At 38.5% G+C, this 22,665-nt stretch overlaps 1 protein-coding gene across 8 annotated transcripts in view; it reads left to right on the top strand.

The window, feature by feature from the left end:
* The window catches only part of KNTC1 (kinetochore associated 1), a 90,338-nt gene that overhangs the window by 4,881 nt on the left and 62,792 nt on the right, over positions 1–22,665 (top strand). For all 8 annotated transcript variants that reach the window (XM_072802345.1, XM_072802349.1, XM_072802351.1 and 5 more), the window contains exons 3-18: positions 6,580–6,700; positions 9,036–9,151; positions 9,503–9,581; positions 11,048–11,125; positions 12,000–12,034; positions 12,417–12,527; positions 13,782–13,875; positions 14,238–14,290; positions 14,507–14,622; positions 14,957–15,008; positions 16,335–16,433; positions 17,678–17,721; positions 17,823–17,888; positions 17,974–18,049; positions 22,058–22,183; positions 22,274–22,363. In XM_072802345.1, coding sequence (XP_072658446.1) covers positions 6,580–6,700; positions 9,036–9,151; positions 9,503–9,581; positions 11,048–11,125; positions 12,000–12,034; positions 12,417–12,527; positions 13,782–13,875; positions 14,238–14,290; positions 14,507–14,622; positions 14,957–15,008; positions 16,335–16,433; positions 17,678–17,721; positions 17,823–17,888; positions 17,974–18,049; positions 22,058–22,183; positions 22,274–22,363 — 1,356 coding nt within the window. The remainder of the gene's footprint in view (positions 1–6,579; positions 6,701–9,035; positions 9,152–9,502; positions 9,582–11,047; positions 11,126–11,999; positions 12,035–12,416; positions 12,528–13,781; positions 13,876–14,237; positions 14,291–14,506; positions 14,623–14,956; positions 15,009–16,334; positions 16,434–17,677; positions 17,722–17,822; positions 17,889–17,973; positions 18,050–22,057; positions 22,184–22,273; positions 22,364–22,665) is intronic.

Here is a 22,665-nt window from a genome sequence, read left to right as displayed (position 1 = left end):
AGCTTGGAGTATCACTCATCACTCATAGCAAATACTATGTTCAAAACCCTATGCTAGGGACACCTTGGTGGCTCAGTGGTTGAGTATCATCCCACGTCTAGGGATTGATCCCACGTCTGCGGATTGAGTCCTGTATCGGGCTCTCCAAGGGGAGCCTGCGTCTCCCTCTGCCTATGTCTCTACCTCTCTCTCTGTCTTTCATAAATAAATAAATAAATAAATAAATAAATAAATAAATAAATAATAAAATCTTTAAAGGGGAAAAAAAAACCCTATGCTAAACACTTAGAATATAAGGTAACCTATTATCCCATTATTTTAGGATCTTTCCTTAAAGTGAAGCCGACAGGATACCAGCCATAAAAGCTACTTAGTTGTGCAAGTCAGTATATGCTAAATATCAAATGAATGGTACAGATTTAAATGCAGTCTGAATTCAGAGGAAGGAGAGCTCATTGTGAGTGGGGACAGTTTAAAGAGTCTTTCATAAAGAAAGTAGCACTTGGGCCATTAGAGAAAGAGAAAATGGAAACACAACTTACCAAAATTTGTGAAGTGCAGCAAACGCAGTGCTTACAGGAAAATGTATAACATTGAATGTATATGTTAGGAAGAAGAGAGATCTAAAATCAATAATTTAAGTTTTTTGCTTAGGAAACTAGAAGAGCAAATGAAATCCATAGTAAGCAGAAAAGAGAATAATGGAACAGAAATCAATGAAATTGAAAACAGGAAATCAGTAGAGAAAAATCAGTGAAACCAAAAACTATTTCTTTGAAAAGATCAGTAAAATCTGTAAGTCTCTAACCAGGCTAACTTAGAAAAAAAGAGAGAGAACACAAATTACTAATATCATGGACATTAAATGGATAATCAAGGAATTCTAAGAGCAACTCTATGCCCATAAATATGATAACCTCATGATATGGACCACGTCCTTGAAAGACATAATCTTCCAAAACTCACACAAGAAGAATTAGACAATCTGAATAGCCTCCTATCTATCAAAGAAATTATATGAGTAATTAATAACCTTCCAAAACCAGTCCCAGAAAGAACCAGTCCAAATCCCAGATGAGTTCACTGGTGAATTCTACCAAACATTTAGGGAAGAAATATACCAGTTTTCTACAATCTCAGAAGATAGAAGCAGAGGGAATACTTTCTAACTCATTCAATAAGCCCAGCATTACCCTAACACCCAAACCAGGCAAAGACGTTACAAGAAAACTATAGGCCAGTATTTCTCATGAACAGAAATGCAAAATTCCTCACAAAACACTATAATATATATGTGTGTATATATATATATATCTCTCAACAGATTAAAGAAAAGTCACATACTCCTATCAGTAAATGAAAAAAAGCATTTGAAAAAATCTAACAATCATGATAAAAACTCTCAGTAAACTAGGAATAGAAGGCCGCTTACTCCATTTGATAAAGAATATTTATAAAAAACCTGCAGCTGACATCATACTTAATGGGAAGAAACTAGAAACTTTCCCAGCAAGATCAGAACAAGGCAATGATATCCTTCTCACTACTCTACTCCTTTTCAACATCATACTGGAAGTCCCAGCTAATTCAATAAGAAAAGGAAATAAGAGATATACGGACTGGGAAGAAAGAAAACTGTCTTTGTTCACATATTATTGTCTATGTAGAAAATATGAAATAATTGACCAAAAAAACTCCTGAAACTAAAACAATTATAGCAAGATTGCAGGATATAAGGTTAATATGCAAAAGTCAGCTGCTTTCCTACATGCCAGAAATGAACAAATGGAATTTGACATTAAAAACACAATAAAGGGGGATCCCTGGGTGGTTCAGCGGTTTAGCGCCTGCTTTTGGCCCAGGGTGTGATCCTGGATTCCCGGGATCAAGTCTCGCATCGGGCTCCCAGCATGGAGCCTGCTTCTCCCTCCTCCTGTGTCTCTGCCTCTCTCTCTCTCTCTCTCTCTATGTCTATCATAAATAAATAAATCTTAAAAAAAAAACAACAACACAATAAAGGGGATCCCTAGGTGACTCAGTGGTTTAGCGCCTGCCTTTGGCCCAGGGTGTGGTCCTGGAGTCTCGGGATGGAGTCCCACGTTGGGCTCCCGGCATGGAGCCTGCTCCTCCCTCTGCCTGTGTCTCTGCCTCTCTCTCTCTATGTCTATCACGAATAAATAAATAAATAAATCTTTAAAAAAAAATAAAAACACAATAAAAAATAATCTTTGTGACCTTGGATCAGGCAAATCCTTCTTACATGTGATGCTAGAAGCACAAGTAACAAAAAAATAAATTGGACTTCATCAGAATTAAAAGCTGTGTTTCATAGGACACAGTCCAGAAAGTAAAAAAGACAATTCACAGAATGGGAGAAAATATTTAGGGCAGCTGGGGTGGCTCAATGGTTTAGCGCCGCCTTCGGCCCAGGGTGTGATCCTAGAGACCCAGGATCAAGTCCCACGCCAGGCTCCCTGCATGGAGCCTGCTTCTCCCTCTGCCGGTGTCTCTGCCCCGCCACTCCCCCCCCCACCCCGTGTCTCTCATGAATAAGTAAATAAAATCTTATAGTAACTATAAAAACTAAACTATAACTAAAAAAAATTTATAGATGACAAGGAACTTATATCCAAAAAAATATGAAGAACTTCAAACCTAATCATAAAAAGACAAATAACTTAGTTAAAAAATGGGCCAAACATGCTCCAAAGTCATTGTCCGATTTCTCACTGTGATGATGAAGCATGGTTACATTGGCGAATTTGAAATCATCGATGATCACAGAGCTGGGAAAATTGTTGTGAACCTCACAGGCAGGTTAAACAAGTGTGGAGTGATCAGCCCCAGATTTGATGTACAACTGAAAGATCTAGAAAAATGGCAGAATAACCTGCTCCCATCCTGCCAGTTTGGTTTCATTGTACTGACAACCTCAGCTGGCATCATGGACCATGAAGAAGCAAGACGAAAACACACAGGAGGGAAAATCCTGGGATTCTTTTTCTAGGGATGTAATTCATACGTGCAAATAAAATGCCTCAGTGGACTCTGGTGCTTCACTTGGTTGTTTTGAAGTTTACAGCAGAGTAGCAAGAGCATCTGCAGCTGTGTACAGCCTTCATGTTCATTGGGGGATGCTGTTTCCCGAAGTGAACAAGGAAGTCTTGACTTGTGATAACTCACACCATCATGCTCATGGTTCACCAGAGGAGGTTGTATCTATCTCTGAATAGCTGAATTTGGGTTGAGGTCCAGGTGATGATGCTTTCCCTTCCAGGGTCTTACATTAACCCTGGAAGAAGTGATGCTGTTCTGTTTTTAGCTTGACAATACACATTTCATCCACTGTTGTTAACTGCCCTAAAAACTATGACCTGGCTACAGTTAACTGTGTAAGTGGTCATAAGGAAGCAGGCAGGAAGCAGACTACAGCTCACAGCTCACTAAGATGCATCAAAGTACATTTGGCTGGCCTGTCAGTAACATTTTAGCAGTATGTGTTTGTAAGATGTCATTTAGAAAACTGAAACTTCTTTTAAAAACTTGTTTCACTGTAAACCTCTCACAAATGTATTCTTGGAATTGGGAAGAATTGGTTGCTCGGCCACTTTACCTGGGGGAATGCTTGTAAAGAACTCAGCCACCAAAGAGGGTAGGGTGGCTTCTGTGAAGTACACCAAGGCTCCCTACTCCTTCTTTGTAAGCAGTGCTGTCTGGTAATGTAACAAGAGCCACATGTAAGTAACTTTCTAGGAGTTACATTAAATAAGTAAAGAAAAAAAAATGGGCCAAAGACCCTAATACACACCTCCCCAAAGAAGATATACAGATGATAAGCATATGAAAACGTGCTTCACATCTTGTCATCAAGGAAGTTCAATTTAAGACAATCCTGAGGGGCACCTGGCTGGCTCATTTGGAAGAACACATGACTCTTGATTTTGGGGTTGTGAGTTTTAGCCCCATGCTGGGTGTAGAGATTACTAAAAAAATAAATTTAAAAAAAAGTAAAAATAAAACAGTCATGAGATACCACTGCATAACTATCAGAATGGCCAATATGAACAACACTGACAATCAGGATGTGAAACAATAGGAACTCTTATTCAGTGCTGGTGGAAATACAAAATGGTGCAGCTACTTTTGAAGACAGTGGGGCAGTTTCTCAAAAAAAAATGAAACATACCATACAATACCAACAAAGTGGTTGCACTCCACAGTATTTACCCTAAGGAGTTGAAACTTATATCTACACAAGAACCTGCACATGGATATTTGTAGAAGCTTTATTTAAAATTGGCATAACTTAGGGCAACCCGGGTGGCTCAGCAGTTTAGCACTGCCTTCAGCCCAGGGCCTGGTCCTGGAGACCCACGATCAAGTCCTACATCGGGTCTCCTGCATGGAGCCTGCTTCTCCCTCTGCCTGTGTCTCTGCATCTCTCTCTCTCTCTCTCTGTGTCTCTCATAAATAAATAAATAAATAAATAAATAAATAAATAAATAAATAAATAAATAAAATCTTAAAAAAAATAAAAAAAATAAAATTGGCATAACTTGGAATCAACCTAGATATCTTTCAGTTGGTGAATGGATAAACTGGTACATCCAGACAATGAAATATTCAGCACTGAAAACAAATGAGCTATGAAGCCATAGGAAGATGTGGAGGAAACTTAAATGTCTATTGCTAAGTGAAAGAAATCAATCTAAAACTATGGACACAGTGATAAGATCAATGGTTAGAGAAGATTAGAGGTTGAGGGGAAGAGGGACGTGAGCCCAGGATTTTTAGGGCAGTGAAATTACTCTATAAGAATGACAGATAAATGTCATTATACATGTGTTCAGACCCACAGAGGGTACAATAGGAATAACGAATTATAATGTAAACTATGGACTCTGGGTGATCATGTGTCAGTTGTAACAAATGTACCATCTGGTAGGGGATGTTGATAGTGGGGAAGACTGTCCATGTGTAGAGGCTGGGGATATGTGGGAACTCTCTATATCTTCCTCTCAATTCTGCTGTGAACCTAAAACTGCTCTTAAAAAATAGTCTTGGTGTGTCAGGGTGGCTCAGTTTGTTGGGCATCTGCCTTCAGCTCAGATCATGATCCTGGAGTCCCTGGATCAAGCCTCATGTCAGGCTCCTGCTCAGTGAGGAGTTCACTTCTCCCTCTACCCCTGCCCCTCCCTGCTTGTGTTCTCTCTCTCTCTCTCTCAAATAGTAAAATCTAAATAAAATGTTTAAAAAGCCTTTAAAAAAGAAGAGGAGGGGGAAGAGCTGTCCAAGCAGAGAGAACTGAATGGGTACTTACCCAGGAAAGTATAGCTTAGATCCTTCTCTGCAGTGGTTTGGTGTAACTTCTTATTATTAGAAGAAGAAAGTTAAAAAGTATAAGAGGCATCAGAATGTGGTGGCATTTTCAAGAATTTCACCCGGAGAAGTTGACTGTTGAAACAGGCACGAAATGAACTGACTAGATTAAAACCTAGCCAGGGAAGAATAAGAACATTTATATATATATATATATATATATATATATATATATATATATATATATATATATATATAAAATATATATATTTATATATATATAAAATTATCTATCTATTTATGATTTTATTTATTCATGAGAGACACAGAGAGAGAGAGAGAGGCAGAGACACAGGCAGAGGGAGAAGCAGGCTCCATGCAGGGAGCCCGATGTGGGACTTGATCCCAGGTCCCGAGGATCACATTCTGGGCTGAAGACAGGTGCTAAACCACTGAGCCACCCAGGCGTCCCTAAGAACATTTATTGAGCATATATTATAAATAGGGCTATCTTTTAAGTCTTCACACAAATTCATTCATTTAATCCTCATATAAGCCAGCATTATAGGTATTATTTTTGTTATTATTCTTGTTTTACAGGAGAGTCAGTTGAGGCATTTGCCTCAAAATTACTCAGCTAGCAAGTGACCAAGCATTGTCATTAAGTTATACTTTCTCCAACTGCTTCAAGATGCATTTGTGTGCAGAGCTCCAATTACCAGAAGCTGAAAACTGGAGATTCCTATTTGGCTTGCAGAGTATTTTTTAAAATACTGACTTGGCTGCCAATATTTAAAACTCAGAACATTTCACATAAAGATGCAGTTTTCTTGGCAAATTGGGTGTGGCCATGCCAGGATTGCATTTCCACCAGGCATTAATCTGTTTCTGCTCTCTTTATTGTCTGTGGGGCTGTGAGCCCTCCAGTTCACATCCCACCCCCAAGCTCCCATCATATCTCAGACACTAAGACTTTGTGCCAGTCTCGACTCATTCATTTATTTTGATGCCTGCCGCCTCCTACAGGCCTAAGATCCACCCTTGCCCTTTCCTAGCAATCTTGGACTGTTTCCCTATTTTGGACTCTGAATGGATTCACAATATACCATAGAAAGAAAAACTTGGCTAATTAGATATATGGACTAAAGAAAAAAGTTAATTTTTAAATGTGGGTATTTGGGTGTATGATGATACTTTTGGTAAGTATTGTTAAAAGTGTGTAAAAATGTTTTATTGTACTCTTGCTTTTCCCTCCCACAGGCCTCATTAAATCCAAAGATACAAGCATGCAGCTTAAGTAATGGGTTTATTATTGTAGTGGACCAATCAGTGATACTGCTTGACAGTGTTTGTAGATTGCTTCAACTGCATCTTATATTTGGTAAGTCTAATGTAGTACAATAAAATAAATTGGAAGTTTTTACTTCCAATAAATTTCTACTGCATTGCCTTTTCTTTACTCTGTTATTTCTAAGACTTTCAATTGGACTGATTTAAAGAAATTAATCTCAAGTGTCTTTTTTGTGCTGAGTACTAGATGCAAGGGATCCTGAGATGAACCCTCTTCTCAGTAAATCTAAGGGGTATGTGTATGTTTAAGTACATATAAAGCAACAATTAACTCTACTTGCATTTTTTTTCAAGATTTTATTTATTTGACACAGAGAGAAAGCACAAGCAGGGGAAGTAGCAGAGAGAGAGGAAGAAGCAGGGCTCCCTACCGAGTAGGAAGCACAGTGTGGGGCTCGATCCCAGGACTCTGGGATCATGACCTAAGCTGAAGATAGACACTTAACACTGATCACCTTAAGTGATCTGTGATCACTTAATCACAGATCACTTAATCACCCAGGCACCCTGCATGGTTTTCTATATTATAATATTGTGGAATCCAGTTGAGCCCAATTTTGTTCAAGTTCCTGAATCTTGTACATAATTTCAATATCAACAGATAATTTTTTTTTAAGATTTTATTTACTTATTCGTGAGAGACACAGAGACAGAGACATAGGCAGAGGGAGAAGCAGGCTCCATGCAGGGAGCATGACGTGGGACTCGCTCCCGGGACTCCAGGATCACGCCCTGGGCTGAAGGCAGGCACTAAACCGCTGAGCCACCCAGGCATCCCCATCAACAGATATTTGAATAATATTAGAATATATATAGCTCTCTAGGAGCACCTGCATGGCTCAGCTGGTTAAGCCTCTGACTTGATCCCAGAACCCTAGGATCAAGCCTCGCTTCAGGCTTCCTGCTCAATGGGGAGTCTGCCTCTTCCTTTGCCCCTCCCAACTGCTCTTGCATACCTTGTCTCTCTTGAATAAATAAATTAAATCTTGGGACACCTGGGTGGCTCAGAGGTTGAGCATCTGCCTTTGGCCCAGGGCACGATCCTGGAGACCCGGGATCGAGTCCCACATCGGGCTCCCAGTGCATGGAGCCTGCTTCTCCCTCTGCCTGTGTCTCTGCCTCTCTCTCTTTCTCTCTCTCTCATGAATAAATAAATAAAATCTTTAAACAAAACAAAACAAAACAAATATGGATGTACAGTTTAGGTATATGCAAATATGGATATAAGACTAAATTAAGGGAGGAGTCACTAATTATGCTGGAAAATAGGTGAAAACATTGTGGACATTTTTTCTGAAATTTTGAGAGATGGTTGAAGTGTTTAAGAACTTAGACAACAGAAGAGGAATCAGAAGGTATGCATGTGAGATGGCAATCTTGATTACAATATGGAGGCAAGGAACTCTTATTTTGTAAAATTTAATGTATCTACCCTGAATGTTCTACAAGCTTCAAAATTTCACCATGAAATAGTGGGCTGTGTTAATGTGTAATACATTTGTGGGAAGTCTTTGTTTATGCCTCACCTTATCCAAGGGGGCTACCCTGAGCACTCCAATTAGTGCTGTGCAATATGCATGGCTCATCCAAGCTATCTTTCCCTGCTCTACTTTTTTTTTTTTTTTCAGAGAATTTACCACCTTCTTACATGTCATATAATTTATTATGCTCTAATTGTTTGTCATCTATTTCTGCCTTGGGATTTAAGCTCCATGAAGGTGGGACTCTTTTGTTACTATTCTCAGATATATGCAAAAGGCCTGGAACACTGCCTTAGCATGTACTAAGTGCTCAGTAAATATTTGTTGACTAAAGAGTAACTTTTTTTTTTAAAGATTTTATTTATTTATTCGTGAGAGACACACAGAAAGAGAGAGAGAGAGAGAGAGGCAGAGACCTAGGCAGAGGGAGATGCAGGCTCCATGCTGGGAACCTGATATGGGACTCAATCCCCGATCTCCAGGATCACACTCTGGGCTGAAGGCCGTGCTTAACCACTGAGCCACACAGGCTGACCAAGAGTAACATTTAAAAAAAAAATTTTTTTTTTTTAATTTATTTATGATAGTCACACAGAGAGAGAGAGAGGCAGAGACATAGGCAGAGGGAGAAGCAGGCTCCATGCACCGGGAGCCCGACGTGGGACTCGATCCCGGGTCTCCAGGATCGCGCCCTGGGCCAAAGGCAGGCGCCAAACCGCTGCGCCACCCAGGGATCCCCCTAAAAAAATTTTTTAATTACCACCTTTTGGACATATTTAAGAAAAGCTTGAATAGTTGAGTTTTAATGACAAAATTTGCACATTTTTGTGTACTGAAAATAAATATTTTTGAAGGAAGCTTGTAACTTTGATTTGTAATTTTCAGATACCAAAGTGGATGTAGTTGGCCTATGTCAAGAAGGAAAGTTTCTTTTGGTTGGGGAGAGAAGTGGCAATTTACATCTTATTCATGTAACATCAAAGCAAACATTACTCACTAATGTAAGAAACTGTTATATTTTTCATTTTTGTCACTTAAATTTGAAAGTACCTCTGAGACAACTAAAACTGTAGCAAACCATTATTTAATTTTTTAATTGAAAGAATAATATTCTTTATATTAAATTTTAAAATTCTACCTTATATGAAGTAAATGCAAAATTGAAAAATTAAGCTTTGAATATATTCCTACTATGTTTGTCCAAAATAGTTTTTCATTTTAAAACTAAAATATTTCGGATATAGGCAGAATTATTGCTAATGGTCATCAATAATATCAGGTTTGAAAAAATATAATCCTTGATTGTATTTTTCTGGGCTTAATCTTATCATTTGAAATGAATTTGCAATTAGGCTTTTCTTCAGAAAGCTAATGATGAAAATCAGTGTACTTACCGGAATCTTGTTATTGAGAAGGACAGCTCAAGTGAAGGTAAGTGTTTTGAATTTTTCTTTAATGTCTAGAGGACATATATAACCAATAAAAAAATAATATTTATAGTTAAGAAATTATATGAATTCATCTTTATGCCTCCTATATTACTTATTATATATATTATTTATATATATTAAATTTTCTAGTGATTCAAGTAATATTATTATAAGAAATAAGTTTTTGTATTTTATTTTGTTTTAGTTTGTTTTAAAATTTTATTTATTTATTTGATAGAGAGCATGCACACACACAAGCAGGGGGAACAGCAGAGGGAGAGGGAGAAGCAAGGCTCCTCACTAAGGAGAGAGCCTGATATGGGGCTTGAACCCAGGACCCTGGGATCATGAGCTAAGCCAAAGGCAGACACTTAACTGACTGAGCCACCCAGGTGCCCCAAGTTTTTGTATATTAGTTCTTTTCAGGGGCTTATTTATTATTTTTAAAAGATTTTATTTATTCATGAGAGACACGGAAAGAGGCAGAGACATAGGCAGAGGGAGAAGCAGGCTCCCTGCAGGAGTCTGATGCAGGACTGGATCCCATGACTCTGGGATCATAACCTGAGCCAAAGGCAGATGCTCAACCATTGAGCCACCCCGGTGCCCCTCTTTTCAGGGGTTTAAATATACTTCCTGAACTTAATATTCTAAATTCATTTTTATAGTTTTAAGAGTTCTTTTTTTTTTTTTTTTTAAGATTTTATTTATTTATTCATGAGAGACACACACACACACAGAGGCAGAGATACAGGCAGAGGGAAAAGCAGGCTCCATGCAGGGAGCCCAACATGGGACTTGATCCTGGGTCCCTAGGATCAGGTCCTGGCCTGAAGGCAACACTAAACTGCTGAGCCACTCGGGCTGCCCAGTTTTAAGAGTTCTATAGATTACCAAGGAGACATATTTTTTTTAAGTGTTTTTGTAGGTTTCAACATATTTATCATATTTTTATTTCAACAAATGTTAACTGGACCTTAATTTAATATATCTGAGGGGTTTTTTTTTTTCCTGTTAAGTGAAGTTTATAAAGGTTTCAAAGAAGTTAGCATTATTTTTACAAATGACTTACTTATTCTTTCTAAATAAGCTTTATCTGTGTCATTACCATATTATTTGATAATTAGAATTTAAGTGAGCAAATTGACATGTTTTTAAGGCCTTAAATTTTCTTTTTAAGATTTATTTATTTGCTTGAGAGAGAGAAAAAGAGTGTGGGAGTGCTTGAGCATGGTCGGGGGCGGAGGGCAGAGGAAGAGGAATAGAGAGTCTCAGGCAGACTCTACCCTGAGTGTGGAGCCCAATGCAGGGCTTGATCTCATGACTCTGAGATCATGATTTGAACTGAAACCTAGAGTCAGGCACTTAACTGGACGCTTAACTGACTGCACCACCTAGGCACCCCAAACACTTAAATTTTATGTCCATGCACCTGTTAGAGAAACTGGCTTGATTTTATTTCAATAGGTACCTATTATATGCTGCTGCTTACAAACAATGGATTTTTTTACATTACAAATCTTCAACTTTTAAAAATTCAACAAGGTAAGTAATGGATTTTTTTATTATTATTGATTTGCAGCAATATTTCTTATTAGTTTTTTGGGTAAAATTTTAAATATTCTCTTTAAGAATATTAGTTTAGTTTAATTAGATTCTATAATACTGCGTATACTTTTGAGTATTCACATATTGCTTAATTTTCACTATTAAGGCTGTGACAGGATCTAAAGAAATGTACATTGTTTACAGCCTTCGAGAAGTTCATGGCTTAGTTGGGGAGACAAGATACACACTAGCAGAGTAAATGCTTTTTGATGGAATGAATGCACCTGGAAACTGAAATGATTATATAAACACGTTAATACAGGCGATAATCCATAGAATGTGCTAAGTGAGTGGTATGGACCATACATCCTTCTGAGCTGGGAAAGGTTGAGGGCATGTGTTCAACAAATATTTTTTCATAATCTTCGTGCCACGAATATACAAAGTCCTGGGGATACCACCAGACATAGGTCTTCATAGTTTAATGAAGGAACCAGACAAGTAAAAGAGCTCTTCCAAAGTGGTATGCAAAGTGATGAAGACTTTACAGATAGGACTTTAGAGCTTGAAGAAGAGAGTTGCATCAGGGAGAAGACCGCCTTAAGAGGGAGAAATGTGGTAAGGGAAAGTATGGAGAGGCTCTCTGGAGCCTAAGATGCAGCCTGGCTGGTGCCCTGACCATGACATGTCACCGTTTATATCAGTGGTCAAGAGCAAAATTGAAACTTCGCCACTGCTTCGTTAGCTTCCGACTAGTGTTCCTCTCACTAGGAGAATAGTGTATGTAATTTGGCCTTGACACACAAGGGTGACTTGCTTGTATTTTATAGGTTAATACTATAACTTTAGTCTGCTTTCTCCTTTCATGCAGCGATTGAGAATGTAGACTTCAATACAGCAAAAAAGGTAAGAAAAAGCCACATTGTCCTCTTGAAACTTCTATTAAGAGAGTGTTTCTGGATATTGTCTAGTGGTTGATATTTTGAGAATTAGAGTGATAAAACATTTTAGTAACATTGCCATTTAAAAGTGCATTTATGGGGGCTGGTTCCTTCAGTAGAGCATGTAATTCTTGATTTCGGGGTTGTGAATTTGAGCCCCATGTTGGGTGTTTATTTAAGAGATTGCTTAAATATAAAATCATTTTAAAAAGAGAGATGTATTTAAAAATAAATAAAAATAAAAATGCATTTATAACTGATTGATTTAAACTCATTTTTATCAATCTTTCCAAGGAATTTGGACTGTGGACCATATCTATGACATTCTTATTTTTTTAATTTTGCAGTTACAAGGACAAATCAAGTCTAGTTTTGTTTCTACTGAAAATTATCATACCTTTGGTTGTCTCAATCTTGTGGCTGGAGACTTAGCAAGTGAAGTTCCCGTGATAATTGGGGTAATTTTTTCTATAAAATTTAATTTTGCTTCTGAAGTATTTCTTCATTAACACATAGTTTTGGTTAAATTGGTAATTAATTTGTATTGTATAACTTAAAGATAGAAATTGTAAAATTAAGATTTTGAAATTAACTCAAGTACACCTGAGTTTCTCTGTTGGAAAACATAATGCATCTTTTTTTTTTTCTTTAATAATTATGTTATGGGGATCCCTGGGTGGCGCAGCGGTTTGGCGCCTGCCTTTGGCCCAGGGCGCGATCCTGGAGACCCGGGATCGAGTCCCACGTCGGGCTCCCTGTATGGGGCCTGCTTCTCCCTCTGCCTGTGTCTCTGCCTCTCTCTCTCTCTGTGTGTGACTATCATAAATAAATTTAAAAACATTAAAAAAAATAATTATGTTATGTGTGCTTTATTTGTCAAATATTTTTATTTTATTTTTTAAAGATTTTATTAATTTATTCATGAGAGAAAGAGAGAGAGAGAGAGAGAGAGGCAGAGACAAAGCAGAGGGAGAAGCAGGCTCCATGCAGGGAGCTTGATGTGGGACTCAATTCCCGGTCTCCAGGATCATGCCCTGGGCTGAAGGCGGTGCTAAACCACTGAGCTACCCAGGCTGCCCAGCATCTTCATTTTCACTCATTTCTACCTGAAATTTAGCATTTCTTTCAGTTATGAATCTAGGGAAAAATAACAACAAAAATCTAATTATATTCAAGAAGTAGAAAATAATTCAATATAATTACAGCATTGACAACATTTTTACCTGCCAGATTTATATTTTATATTAGGAGACGGTCACATTTATCTATTCTGTGTATCTAGTTCAGTGTTTCACAGGGTTTCCAATGATTTAAAATTAATATTAAAAAACAAAATTAATATTTTTATTAATATTAATATTTTATTTGTTTCAAAAATTTGTGGATACTTTAATGAAAAACTTAACCAAAAACTGTCTCATCTTACTGCAGGAAGTCTTAGAGTTTACCCTATATCTCTGGAGTGAGTTGCCTGAATGTGCCCGCTCCTTATTAAATATTCAGTGATAATGGCAAATAGCCCAATTTGCTATTCTTTCCATTCTGTTCTGTTGAAAGCAGACTAAGAGAGTGACTGGAAAATAAAAGTTGGGCCTGAATACATACGTATATTTTGAAATATATATATGTGTACAACTTGGGTGTTTTTACTTGAAGGAGTCTTCAGATCTAACAACCAAATTTGCAGTTGATGTGCTGTTTCACCTCTGTAGGGAACTGGTAATTGTGCATTCTCAAAATGGGAACCAGACTCTTCCAGGAAAGGAATGACAATTAAGAATGTTCTTGATGCAGAGATTATTAAAGGTAAAATAAGTTAATGAAACTACTTGGGGCCATGACTAGTGAGTTTTAATTTTCATGTCAATATGCTAAGTCTAGTGAATGGATCATTTTACCTTACTGCTCTTTGAAAGAAGCCAGATTAGTTTGATAACTGTCCACATAATTGACTGTTCTTGACCTGTTGGAATTTTTACTCTTCATTTTGGGAGCTTTACATTTTAGCGGTCATCTAAAAATATATAGAGTCAGGAATATGAGAATGGAAACTTTTTGTTTAAGTGTGGTAGTTCTGCCTTTTCATAAATAATGGTAGTTTTTTATTTAAACGTGGCTGTCTGTGACACAGAAATGTAATCTTACACACCTCGATTTCTCTCTTGTAGGTGCCAAGAAGTTCCAGTTGATAGACAATCTACTTTTTGTTCTTGATACTGATGTATGTTTCTGATATTTCTGCTTCGTTGTTTTCATTTGGTATTATGTTAAGCAACAAAAATTTGTCAAACTTAAAAAAGACAAGGATTTTAGCTGGGGTGGATTACTATCTGGTGTGCTGTGCTTTATTTCAGTACCTATATCAAGAAATAGATGCTGCAGTGTAAGATCTTGAAATATCATTAAGAAGGTGTGTCTGAAATGTTTCTTTTTGCAGAATGTGCTGAGCATATGGGATATTTACACTCTGACTCCCATATGGAACTGGCCTTCTCTTCACATCGAAGAGTTTCTTCTTACCACCGAAGCAGATTCTCCTTCATCAGTCACGTGGTACATTATGACACTAGTAGTGATTTCCTTTCTGTTACAACCAGGTCTCTTGATCATTCATTATATGTTACATTCTAACTAACCCTGTGGACAGACTGACAGGGTAAGGACCATTCCACTGGGGGTCAAATTCATTGAGAGCAAATAGTCTGTACCAACCTCCAAATGGTTGTGTTAGAGAGTGTCAGTCGGGGCCATAAACATGAAGAAATGAGGTTCAATGTCTTCTATGGGAATCAATTTTCACCTTTTAGAATATTCCTTTGACTTAGCTTATATCTAACTTGGCAAAGTTTATTTGAGTCACTTAAACCTTCTTTCCTCTTTTATTTAGGCAAGGGATTACAAATCTCAAATTAGTAGCTCTGACAACTACTACTAATAAGGTATTTGAAAATTTTATTTCACATTTGTCCACATTATGTGTTAGATAGAAATAGCATAGCTAATATGAAAGTGGTTAAGTAGTGCCTATAGCATTTAGCTTTTTGTTGACACAGTTTTGACAAATCAAATATAATACCGCAGAGTTCTTTTTTCTTTTTTTTAAAGATTTTATTTATTTATTCATGAGAGACCGAGAGAGAGGCAGAGACATAGGCAGAAGGAGAAGCAGGCTCCCTGCAGGGAGCCTGATGCAGGACTGTGTCCCAGGACCCCAGGACCATGACCTGCACCAAAGGCAAGATGCTCAACCACTGAGCCACCCAGGTGTCCCTCTTTTTTTCTTATTAAAAAACAATGGAGGGACACTTGAGTGGCTCAGTCAGTTAAGCATCCAACTCTTGAATTCAGCTCAGGTCATGATCTCAGGGTTGTGAGATTGAGCACCATACTCAGTGCAGTCTGCTTGTTGCTCTCCCTCTGTTCCTCTCCCTACTCATGTGTTCTCTCGCTCTTTCTCTCTCTCAAATAAAGAAATAAAATCTTTTAAAAATAAATCTCAGCTCCATGGGCAGCCCGGGTGGCTCAGCAGTTTAGTGCCGCCTTCAGCCCAGGGTGTGCAGGGTGTGATCCTGGAAAGCCAGGATCGAGTCCCACATTGGGCTCCCTGCATGGAGCCTGCTTCTCCCTCTCCCTGTGTCTCTGCCTCTCTTGCTCTCTCTGTGTCTCTCATGAATAAAGAAATAAAATCTTTAAATAAATAAATAAATAAATAATCTCAGCTCTAATTGGAGCATTGCAGGATTAAAAATATCCGCAAGAAAAAAAAATATCCGCAAGAAATGTTCATTAGAGTGACTCCTATTATTAGGAATTAATTTACCTTAAATATATAAATTGTAGAATGAACTTCAGGTATATGGTTTTTCATTCAAAAGATTCAGAAGATGTGGGCAGCCTGGGTGGCTCAGCAGTTTAGCGCAGCCTTCAGCCCAGGGTGTGGTCCTGGAGTCCCGGGATCGAGTCCCACGTCGGGCTTCCTGCATGGAGCCTACTTCTCCCTCTGCCTGTGTCTCTGCCTCTCTCTTTCTGTGACTCTCATGAATAAATAAAATCTTTAAAAAAAAAAAAAAGATTCAGAAGATGGAATAGAGCATAATTTCATATATAACATTTAAATAATACAGTAATTAACTTAGTTATGAAATTGTCTTTTGCATTTAGCCTTGTACCGAATGTTTTAATATAGGTCCTTGATTATGAAGTACTATCTTGGTCTTGTAGATTTATATGACCTACTAAACTAATTGCTCTTCTGTTTTTCTTAGATGAAAAATCTCGTGGTTTATTCATTACCTACGATGGAAATACTGTATTCTTTGGAAGTATCTAGTATTTCATCTCTGGTCCAATCAGGAATTAGCACAGTATGTTGATGTATATTTTTTACCTTATAATAAAAACATTAAGGAGACTAAGCGGTGCCTGGCTGACTCAGTCAAAAGAGCATGTAATTCTTGATCTCAGGGTCATATGTTCGAGCCCCATGCTGGGTATAGAGTTTATTTAAATAACAAAATTATTATTATTTTTTACTTTAAGCTAAACATGAGTGGAAACTGGTGTATGTAATACCTGGATAGGTCTCATGTTTACAACTATATTTATTATCACCAGATGCTTTCAAATACACTTGCCAAAGGCCAGTCTTCATGTAAGGAAAATAAATAAGCATATTAATCAAATAAAACCTGAATCATCTACTTGTTCAGTTTTCTTTTGTCTCCACAGGAAGTATGAATGATAGTTTGGGGGGAAGGTTATTGCTTTTATGGACTTATGTTTTAATTATAATCTTTTTAAAAAAACATTCATTACATTTGTCTCACATCGTCACACACACACGTACTCTCTCTCTCTCTCTATTTTTCCAAACCTTTGAAATTACTTGTAAGCACCATGGCGTGTTACCCCTAAATGCTTCAGCAGATCTCTCCTAAGAATAAGGGCATTCTTCTATAACGCCATTATCACTCAGAAAAATTAACATTAATACAATACTATTATGAAACATACCATCCAAATCCAGATTTTACCAGTGGTGCCAATTACTTTAAAGCTTTTTTTTTCTTCTTGATCTAGTATCTACTCAAGCATTATGCATGGAATTTTGTTGTCATGGTCACACAGTAGTCTGCTTTAATCTGCAATGGTTCCCTGTTTTTTTTTTTTTTAAGACCTTAACATTTTCCAAATCCTAGCTTGTCATGTTGTAGAATGTCCCTCTACTTGGGTTGTCATAATTAGGTGCATACTAAGCTTTCTTGACAAGGATACCACATAGGTAATACTGTATTGAACTGTGTCATATTAAGGGCCTCCTGTCCATTTGTCCTACTATTAGTGATGATAAATGTGATTACTTTGTTGGGGGCAGTTCTACCAGATTTCTCCATTGTAAGGTACTTTTTCCCCCCTTTATAATGGTTAAGTAAATTCTGTGATGTTATTTGGAGACTCCAGGAATATCCTTTTCCCCAGTGGTTTTTTTGCTGTAAATTTAGGATGCACTGATGGATAATTCTCACCTAAATCAGTGTTTTCTTAGTAACTATAAAATGAATTATTTCTGTATTTCAATTTTAAACTTTTTTTTTTTTAATTGTTGTAGGATACCGTATACCTTCTGGAAGGAATTTGCAAAAATGATTCAAAGTAGGTCATATTTTGTTTTATTAAATAAGTCATTAAATAGCAGATAAGTTACAATTTACTTACTTAATGACAAATACACTTACAGTGCAAACTTTTTTCAGACTGTCTGAAGACTCCATCTCTCTTGTGGTACTCAGGTGTCTTACAGAAGCTTTACCAGAAAACAGGTAACTTCTTGTTTTCTTTTAAGCTTTACCCTTAAGTTCCCTGATTAATAAAAATTTTACTGAAATTTCTTATTTGACTTGTCAGATTGAGTCGATTACTTCACAAACACAGATTTGCTGAAGCTGAGAGCTTTGCTATTCAGTTTGGACTAGATGTTGAGGTAATTCTTTCATGAATTCATTTGTTCATCCAACAAGCATTTCTTTATGTAATAGAGACTGGGGAGACAAACACGTAAAGTGTAATTGGAATTTAGTATGGTCAAGCCTATAATTAAAATATGACCAGAGAACACTAAGGATTCAAGGGAGAGACTGACACCGTACTGGGACAGAAAGATTTCCCAGAGGAGGTCATTTTTTTGTCAGATCTTTTTTTTTTTTTTTTACAATTATTTTGAACTTTTTTTTTTTTTTTTAATTTTTATTTATTTATGATAGTCACAGAGAGAGAGAGAGAGGCAGAGACATAGGCAGAGGGAGAAGCAGGCTCCATGCACCGGGAGCCCGACATGGGATTCGATCCCGGGTCTCCAGGATCGCGTCCTGGGCCAAAGGCAGGCGCCAAACCACTGCGCCACCCGGGGATCCCCCCCCTTTTTTTTTTTTTTTAAGATTTATTTATTTATTTGTTCATGAGAGAGGGGGTGGGAGAGAGAGGCAGAGACACAGGCAGGCTCCATGCCGGGAGCCTGATGCTGGACTCGATCCCGGGACTCCAGGATCACGCCCTGGGCCAAAGGCAGGTGCTAAACAGCTGAGCCAACCAGGGATCCCTTTTTGTCAGATCTTGAAGATGTTCCAGATAGTCCAGGAAGAGGAAGGGAATTCTAGCTGGAAAGACAGCATGAGCAAAGGCTTATGAGGCTTCTAGGAACTCCTGCTGACTAGGTAGGAGCAGAGAATAGGTTGTATGCACAAAGGAGTGAAAGGAGCTGATGATGGAGCAGTAGGTGGTCAGTGCCTGGGGAACTTTGTGTGCATCACAGAGGATTTAGATTGTAATTGACCAGTGATGGGGAGATGATTAGATTATGACTTATTTTTTTTTAATTTTATTAATTTATTCATGAAAGACACACAGAGAGGGGGAGAGACATAGGCAAAGGGAGAAGGGAGAAGCAGGCTCCCTGTGGGGAGCCTGATGGAGGACCCTATCCCGGGACCCCAATATCATGCCCTGAGCCAAAAGCAGATGTTCAATTACTGAGCCACCCAGGTGCCCCAGACTATCACTTTGTAAAACTGAAGAATTGTTTGGAATGGTGCAGATTTAGGGGTGTAAAGACCTAAATTGGGAGATTGCACAGATTTCTGAGTGAGACCTGAGCCACTGCAGTGAAGTGAAGATGTACGAGAGGGAAAGTCTGACACAAGAGGCACAGAGGAGGGAGAATCAGTGGGGCTAAACCATCACACCTAGGGAGGGACAACTGTAGGAGATGGACTGACAGGATTCTGGCTCGGCATACTCAGGGGTTGCGGATGGTACTCCATAAAATGAGAAATATGTGCAGAAAAGCAGGTAGTGGGGAAAGATGAAGGGTCTGCTTTCTAAAACTTGCATGGAAGGGATTTTGTGAAATCAGACTGTCTAGTAGGAGATTGAGAGTGATGTTAGTTGAATCTAGAGGTAGGTTATGCTAGGTGACCACTCAGACCACTCCGGGCAAATGTGTAGAGTAGAGAGATCTCATCTTAGGATAAAATCCAGGGATAGCAGCATGTAGGAAATAAGGAAGAAGGGATATCTGCATATTTGGGAATGAAGGAGGAAAACCATAAAAATGTATGATAGAAGATAGATGAGGTAGATAGAAGTCAAGGAAAGACGGGTGCCTGGATGGCTCAGTCAGTTAAGCGTCTGCCTTCGTCTCAGGTCATGATTTCAGGGTTCTAGGATAGAGCCCCACATTGGGCTCTCTGCTCTGTGAGGAGCCTGCTTCTCCCTCTCCCTCTGCCTGTTTGTGCTTGCTCTCTCTCTCTCTCTTGCTCCCTGTCAAATAATAAATAAACAAAATCTTAAAAAAAAAAAGTCAAGGAAAGAGAAACTTTAGAGTTCAGGAGGGAGTGATCAGCAGTTTCAAATACTACAGATAAGATCAAGTATTAAAACTGGGAGGTGTCGGAGCAGCCTGGGTGGCTCGGCGGTTTAGCGCCACCTTCAGCCCAGGGCCTGATCCTGGAGTCCCGAGATCGAGTTCCATGTCAGGCTCCCTGCATGGAGCCTGCTTCTCCCTCTGCCTGTGTCTCTACCTCTCTCTCTCTCTCTCTCTCTCTCTCTATCATGAATAAATAAATAAAATCTTTAAAAAAATTTTTTAAGTGTAACATTTTAAAACATATGAAATAATTTTGTGTGGTATTTGGAAAGGTATATGAGTAAAGACATAGAGAAATTAATGGAATATTAAGCACCAAAATCAGTAATGGATACTTCTGGTTGAGACAAGGAGGATGATATATTAGGGATGCAGAGAAGAAATCTTAAGCTATATTAGTAATATTTACTTTTAAGTAGGTTGAGAGTACATGACTTATTACCTTTTTGAACATTTGAAAGTTTCATAATAACTTTTTCTTTTTTTTTTTAAGAGTAGGGATGTCTGGCTGGCTCAGTCAGTAGAGCCTGTTTACTCTTGATCTTGGGGTCATGAATTCAAGCCCCATGTTGGACGTAGAGATTACTTAAAAAAATAAAATAAAATTAAGTGAATGGAGTGAATAATCAAGATCAGTAAAAGCAGTTTTCAGGGAGTATAGAAGTACAAGTAGAGAAACTATACTTCCTTACCATTTTATTTGTTTATTTATTTTTTAAGATTTTATTTATTTATTCATGAGACATAGAGAAAGAGAGAGGCAGAGACAGGCAGAGGGAGAAGCAGGCTCCATGTAGGGAGCCTGATGCGGGACTTGATCCCAGGACTCTGGGATCATGCCCTGAGTAGAAGGCAGATGCTCAACCACTGAGCTACCCAGGCATCCCAACTTTCGTACCATTTTAGCTTTCAGAATTACAGGGTTATTGTCAAAGTTAGCATTTTGCTTACAAAAAAGGAACCTGAAGTTTGGGATCTCTCTTTCTTTCTTTCCTTTCTTTCCTTTCTTTTCTTTTCTTTCAAGAGAGAAAGTGTGTTAGCCTAGGGAGGGGCCGAGGGAGAGGGAGGGAGAGAATCTTAAGCAGGCTCCACACCCAGGGCAGAGCCCCACATGGGATTTGGGGTTCAATCTCACGACCCTGAGATCATAACCTGACCCAACACCAAGATTTGGATGCTTAGCCACCTGAACCACCCAGGCACCCCATTTTGTGTATTTCTAACTCATGCTGTTTCTAGCTGCTAAAGAACCTTTGGCAGATTTAGGAAATGAGATATGCACCATAACCCTTGGGTCATCTTTTACAAACCAGTTCTGTCACTTTGGAACTGCATAGTTTCAGGTGCATTACTTACCCTTTCTGGAGTCTTGGTTTTCTTGATGGTATAACGGTAGTGTTAGTATTTACCCTGTAGGGTTATGGTGAGGCATAAATGCTTGCTCAGGTTTTTATGAGAATTAAATGAGGCAATTCACATAAGGCTCTTTTTTTTTTTTTGGTATCTATTTATTCATGATAGATACAGAGAGAGGGGCAGAGACAGAGGGAGAGGCAAGCTCCCCATGGGGAGCCTGATGTGGGACTCGATTCCGGAACTCCAGGATCACGCCCTGAGCCAAAGGCAGATGCTCAACCACTGAGCAACCCAGGCATCCCCATGTACTCAGGATTCAATGGTCTCTGTAACTCTTAGCAATCTGGATTACCTTTGGGTGATCTGAGTCTTAACCTGCTTTACTATTTATTCCTGGACCACATGAGGCTTCGCCTTTTTTCATGACAGTCTATTGCCTGTAGCCTAACAAGTCCTGCATAGGCATCATTTTGCTTCAAGTTGCTTTAATGTGTCATGTTTGGGATCCCTGGGTGGCGCAGTGGTTTGGCGCCTGCCTTTGGCCCAGGGCGCGATCCTGGAGACCCGGGATCGAATCCCACATCGGGCTCCCGGTGCATGGAGCCTGCTTCTCCCTCTGCCTGTGTCTCTGCCTCTCTCTCTCTCTCTCTGTGACTATCATAAATAAATTAATTAATTTTAAAAAAATAATGTGTCATGTTTATACTATAGCTTGTTTACAAGGTGAAATCCAACGATATATTAGAGAGACTAGCCTTGAGTTCTGCGGACACCAGCAAGCCGACTGAATGGCAGAAACTCGTAGATGAAGCTAAGGAAAATCTCCGTAATATCCAGGTGTGTTTTCCCTGTCATGTATGAGAGTATTCAGATTGATGGACTGGTGAACATTAAGTCGCCTTACTATGTCTGACATTTCTGAAACAGGACGATGAATTTGTGGTGAATTACTGCTTGGAGGCTCAGTGGATAACCTATGAAACAACCCAGGAAATGCTAAATTATGCCAAAACCAGGGTAAGTTTTTATAATGTCTATACCTGTTAGTTTGTCTCATGCAAAATAAACCGTCTCAAAAAAAAAAAAAAAAAAAAAAGGAATCGCAGACCTGTTCTAAAGTGCATTTTTTGCTGTACGTTCCCCTCAGTGAGCTGTGGATACCATTGATAATTATATTCCTTAAAATCAAGGTGTAACAGATAGGCAAATCATGTGAGCTGTTTTCATAAGATGCATTATTTTTTTATGATGTGTCATTTCTTTATTCACTATTTATCTCAGTTCATGCGATTTGATAGTTTTCCTTTCATGGAAAATCT

This window comes from Canis lupus, chromosome 27 (genome assembly GCF_048164855.1).
Source record: "Canis lupus baileyi chromosome 27, mCanLup2.hap1, whole genome shotgun sequence".
Taxonomy (NCBI): domain Eukaryota; kingdom Metazoa; phylum Chordata; class Mammalia; order Carnivora; family Canidae; genus Canis; species Canis lupus.
Note: the sequence above shows the minus strand (reverse complement) of the source record. Positions and strands in the feature narration are given on the sequence as shown.